The sequence below is a fragment of the Lipotes vexillifer genome, unplaced genomic scaffold, assembly GCF_000442215.2.
Source record: "Lipotes vexillifer unplaced genomic scaffold, Lipotes_vexillifer_v1.1 scaffold433, whole genome shotgun sequence".
Taxonomy (NCBI): domain Eukaryota; kingdom Metazoa; phylum Chordata; class Mammalia; order Artiodactyla; family Lipotidae; genus Lipotes; species Lipotes vexillifer.
Window position 1 is genome coordinate 208,810 of NW_006774285.1, and position 4,922 is coordinate 213,731.

At 60.3% G+C, this 4,922-nt stretch overlaps 1 protein-coding gene across 1 annotated transcript in view; it reads right to left on the reverse strand.

The window, feature by feature from the left end:
• Positions 1 to 4,922, reverse strand: part of TSPOAP1 (TSPO associated protein 1) — a 25,439-nt gene that overhangs the window by 14,504 nt on the left and 6,013 nt on the right. Inside the window, exons 10-14 of the mRNA XM_007449089.1 lie at positions 4,582 to 4,725; positions 3,075 to 3,125; positions 2,749 to 2,769; positions 1,757 to 1,958; positions 974 to 1,146 (exon numbers count right to left, since the gene is read on the reverse strand). Of these exons, the coding sequence (XP_007449151.1) occupies positions 974 to 1,146; positions 1,757 to 1,958; positions 2,749 to 2,769; positions 3,075 to 3,125; positions 4,582 to 4,725 (591 nt within the window). The remainder of the gene's footprint in view (positions 1 to 973; positions 1,147 to 1,756; positions 1,959 to 2,748; positions 2,770 to 3,074; positions 3,126 to 4,581; positions 4,726 to 4,922) is intronic.

The window sequence follows — 4,922 nt, forward strand, 5'->3', positions numbered from 1 at the left end:
CTGAGCCCGGCCTCTTTCCTGCACCAGCCCAGTAAATAAGACCACTTTCCCCATCGGAGAGGGGGCCAGCCACACCGGTGGGGGAAGGGCTGGGGAGGGTGTCCCACGACAGTCTGTCTCCTTAAGGTAAAAACGCCGCCAAGCACTCTGATGGTGAAGTGCTGGAGGCCAGGAGGCAGAAGGGGCTGAGAAGGCCCCGTGACAAGGGTACTGGGAGCGGAAACCGGGGCATCCAAAGCCAGCACCACCGCTGCATCCCACAAGGGGGCAGTAGAGGCCGCGGCCGGGTTCTAGCCCCTGAAACCACCCAGGACGGCAGGGCTGCTCCTGACCACCCTCCCGGCCCACACACTTTCTGGGGTTTGGAAGGTAGAGAGAGGGATGAGGTGATCAGAGGGGTTGTGAGTGATACCAAAGAATTTGGTAGTGGTAACAGCTGCCACACGTTAAGCGTCTACGGTGTGCCCGGCACTGAGGGAGGTACCACCCTTGTATTTTTTCACGTAATCCTCACAGCGGCCTCACGAGGCAGGGTTATTAGTTCCAAATGCAGACGAGGAAACCGAAGCCCAGAAAGAGGCAGCGACTTGCCTAAGACAAAGCTGGGACCTGAATCCCGGAACCTGTGCTCCTCCTCAAAGGACCGCCTGCTTCTGCCACAGACACTCAGGACCAGCCTCATTAGGTGGATCCTGGCGCCAAAGTGTCTGCCTCCATCCAGCCCAGGACTCTAGGGCCTCTCTGGGCCCCAGAGGGGTGGGGCTGGGCGGCCCCAAGGGAGGGCTTGCAGGAGGGTGGGATGGGCCCCACCTGAACTCCCCGCCCACCAGGAGGAATCCACGGACCCCTCCCTCCCGAGGCCCGGCTCCACTTGGGACCCCACATGGGCCAGCGGCCACCCAACTCCTGGGTCACCTCCCCACCCCCTTTCCCCACGGCAGAGCCAGACCCCAGGCCCCGCCCCAGCACTGACCTCGGGCGTGGGGCATGACTTGGGGCTGTTGTGGATGGACTCGGAGCGAGAGGAGTTGGAGAGAGACTCTGCCTTCTTGGCCGTCCTGCGGGGGCCCCCAGCAAGGGTGGCAGGGGCAGGCTCGGAAGACTTTGGGGTGCAGCGCCCTGGGGAGCCTGGCGGGAGGTCAAGGTCTAAAGAAAAGATGACATGTAGCCTTGGGGTCTGTGGCCTGAGGAGCGACCAGGGACCAAGGGTCCTCTTGGATCTAGGGCTCAGACCCTCCACGGCCAAGTTTCCTTACAAGAAGGGAAATATTGGGCGGCGGGGGGCGGGGGGGGGAACTTACTAAGTGGAGGTGGAGGTGATTTACATATATTATCTCATAGACACCTCAGAGCAGCTTGATGAGGTGCACTGGATGCTCCTGTCTTACAGCTCAGAACACATGGCCCACAGAGCGTTAGCAGCATCGTGAACCATTAAGCGAGTGGAGCTGGGACCACGAGATCCGACTGAAGCCCAGCTGGCTCTTCACCAGCCCATACTGCCTGCTACTGCCTCCTAGTGCCCACCTCCCAGCCACGGCCACAGAGATCTTGTTGAAGCGGGAGGAGCAGCAGGCCGAGATGCTCCCCGCGGGCTTGTTTTTTCCCCATTGGAGCCTGGCTCAAGCCAGACCTGGCTCTAACTTGCTGTGTGATTTTGGGTGAGTTGCTAGCCTTCTCTGACCCTGAGTTCTGCTCTATACAAAAAACCCCAGACCTGGGGATACCAGGCTAATGTCACTGGGGTCTACCTTACCTTTGGGGCCAGACCCCCGGCAGGGCTGGGGGGTGGAGCAGCAGGGGGGTGGCGGGCGGTCCCCAAGGGTACTGTAGCCCAGGGCGGAGGTGAGCAGATCCAAGGGGCCCGGGTGCAGGCGGAAGGCCTGGAGCTCCTGCGCCAGGAGGCTGAAGCGCTCAGTCTGGCTGCGGCACTGCTCCTCCAGCTCTCGAACCCGGACCTGGGCCAAGACCCACGATAAGCCACAAGACCCACCAAAGCTGCCAGATCCAAGCTGTGCCATCTCCACACAGCCCCGCGCTAGGCTTCAGATCACATCTGCCCAGCCCCTAGGCCTGGGCACCAACCCTCAGCCTGGCTGCCCCACTGCCCCGAATAGTGTGCAGCTGAGGGTAAGGACGGGAGCTGTGGGCCAGCCTCACTCCCAGCCCTGCCTCTTGCAGCAAGGCCTCGTGCCCCAGGTGGCGGCACTTCCTGCTTGTGGCCGCTTTCTAGGCCAAAAGGGGTCGCCCTACCCCCATCACCACCACAGTATCACTTCAGCAGTTTTCTCAGCTCCGTGGCTTGTCACCCTGCCACAGTCAGTGACCCAAATCCCTGCCCTCAGAGAAGTCCCCGGAGAGATCCCACACGGGAGCCAGGGACATCTTTGTGACAGGAATGAGCCAATTCCCAGGAATTTTTCTCAGGGATCAGGAGAGTCCCTGTCAAGGAGATCATGGGTTAGACTGGTGAGTAACTTCCTCAGGGTCTCAGCGGCTAGGTTTTAGAGGCGAGCAGGGCCTGTGTCTGCCAAGCACAGTGGCAGGTCTGGGACGAGGGGGTGGCCCACATGTCCTGTGGGAATCCCAGCCCAACTGCGGAGTCTCAGGTCTGCTACCAGTCGCACCCCCGTCGTTGGACATGAGGGTTGGAACCACTTAGACCTAAGAGAGGAGACGCAGCTCGGCCAGCCTGGAGAGGTGTTGGGGAGGCCCCCCGCAGGGAGGTGGGGAATCAGGAGGACGTACCTGCATGGAATCCAGGGTAGACTGTGGCAGGAGAGGAAAGCACAGAGGAAAGGTTAGAACCCTTACCCTGTAGGTCATTGCCCAGAGAGGGAGGGAAGGAAAGAGGGACCCGAGCGGACCCCGCCCAGTCAGCTCCCTAGACTGACCAAGCAATTGCTAAAGGGAAGGATATTGCAGGGCCAAAGCGGGAGGGGATCCCCCCAGGCCCCAGAGCACTTAGGGCCCCTTCCTGGGAACCCACTCCCCACACACCCACGCCACCCATTCCAGCGCTCTCTGAGCCTCCCCGAAGCGGGCAGAGCCAATGGCCACCCCCAGGGACCCACCTCCAGCAGCTGCACAGCCCCTTCGTGTTCCCTCTGGGCTTCTGCCTGGGCCTACAGGTGGGAGGAGGCAAAACGATAGAGCAGAAGGATAAGGAATGGGGGTGGGATAGAGTGTGACGGAAGGGAGGAGGGTAGGGAGGGCGAAGGGAGAGAAGAAAGGGGAGGAGGCGAGAGGATGGGGCGGCGGCGGCGGGGGTGGGGGGGGGCGGAAAGAGGGAAGCAGGCTGGGAAGGGGCTGAGGGTTCCTCCCTCTGACTCCCACCCAGAATGGAGTCAGAAGGCAACAGGGTCGAGAGGGGCCTCAGACTGCTTCTCTCTTCCCGGGACCTCCTGCCTCAGGCTTTCCCTCCTGTCTCTCTTGAGGCTCTTCCTCAGCCTCTCCTGCCAGCTCACCTTCTACCCCTCCGGAGTGTTAGGGCGCCGCAGGGCACAGCTCTGGGCCTGCTTTTACTCTCTCCCAAAGGGTCCCCTCTAGTCACCTGACTAGACACACTGAATACTCCAAAACCTGTCTCCAAGACCCCCGTCCCCAGGACTCGAGATTCATAAACCCAGCTGTCCACGGACATCTCCACGTGAGTGTTTAACACACAACCCAAAGTTGGCCAAAACAGAACTCAGGATTCCCTACCTCTCAAATCTGAGGCCCTTCATCCCTCACTCCTGGAGAGTGGAAAGCCTCACCCTCCATTTCGTCAGCAAATGGGTGAAAGAACGGGCACTCAACTGGAATCCCATGGTGAATCCTGTCAGTTCTATGCCCAAAATAATATTTCAAATCTATCCACTTCTTTCCATCTGTGTTGCCTACACCCTAATCCAGACAGCCATCATCTCCCGCCTGGACCCCTGCAGTCACCCGACACCTGACTACCCTGCTTCCGTGCCCAATCCCCCGTCCATCCTCCGCAGTGCTGCCAGTGCGATCTAAAATGATGAATCAGATCATGCCACTCCCCTGCTCAGGACCTTTCAACAGCTTCTAACTACCAGAGAGCAAAATATCCAAACTCTTCCCATGACCTTTGAGGCCTGATGTGATCTGGCTCTTGCCCACTCTGGCTGTTCTGTCCATCCTACTACATTCTAGCCGCACTGGTCTGCACCCCCAAGCTCCTTCCTGCCGCAGGGCATTGGCACTTCTATTCCCCTTCCCTGGAGTGCTCATCAGCTGGTTCCTTCCGGCCCCTGAGGTATTAGAGGCCTTCCTTGCAGAGCTCTCTAAAGAGGCCGCTCACCCCATCCCAGCCACTCTGTGTCACATCACCCTGGTCACTTCCCCCACCGCGCTTGTCCATGACTGGGGTCATCTCACTCCTGGATCTGTTTACTTGCTGATCGGTCAGGGACCTGACCTTTGCCCTCTCCCGGTCCCTCCAGCTCCCGGCACAGTGCCTGGCACACAATGGGTTCTCAGTAAATTCCCACTGGATGAGTGACGGTAAAGCTGGGGGTCCGGCAACCTACCACCCTTCCCCCGCTCCGACCCCCCCAACCCTGCACCCACCTGCTGCAGCCTCCAGACCTCCTCCTGCTTCTCCTGCAGGCGAAGCCGAGCCTGCTCATGCTCCGCCTCCAGCTGCTGCCTCCGCTGGGCCACCTCCCGCATGTGCTGAAACGCAAGAGCCCGCGTCAAGGCCCAAGCCCTGCTCTACTGTTCCTATAGAAGATGGAAGATGAGGGTGCCTCAGACACCATGTGTTCCAGATACTCTCTGTCGAAAAGGAAACTGAGGCTAGAGAAGGGAAGGGCCAGCGGCACCAGGACTCGGCCTACTCCCCAGTGCCCCACAGAGTGCCACTGTCCCACTTTCTCCCTGTGCCAGGGACCGAGGCCCGCCCCACCCCC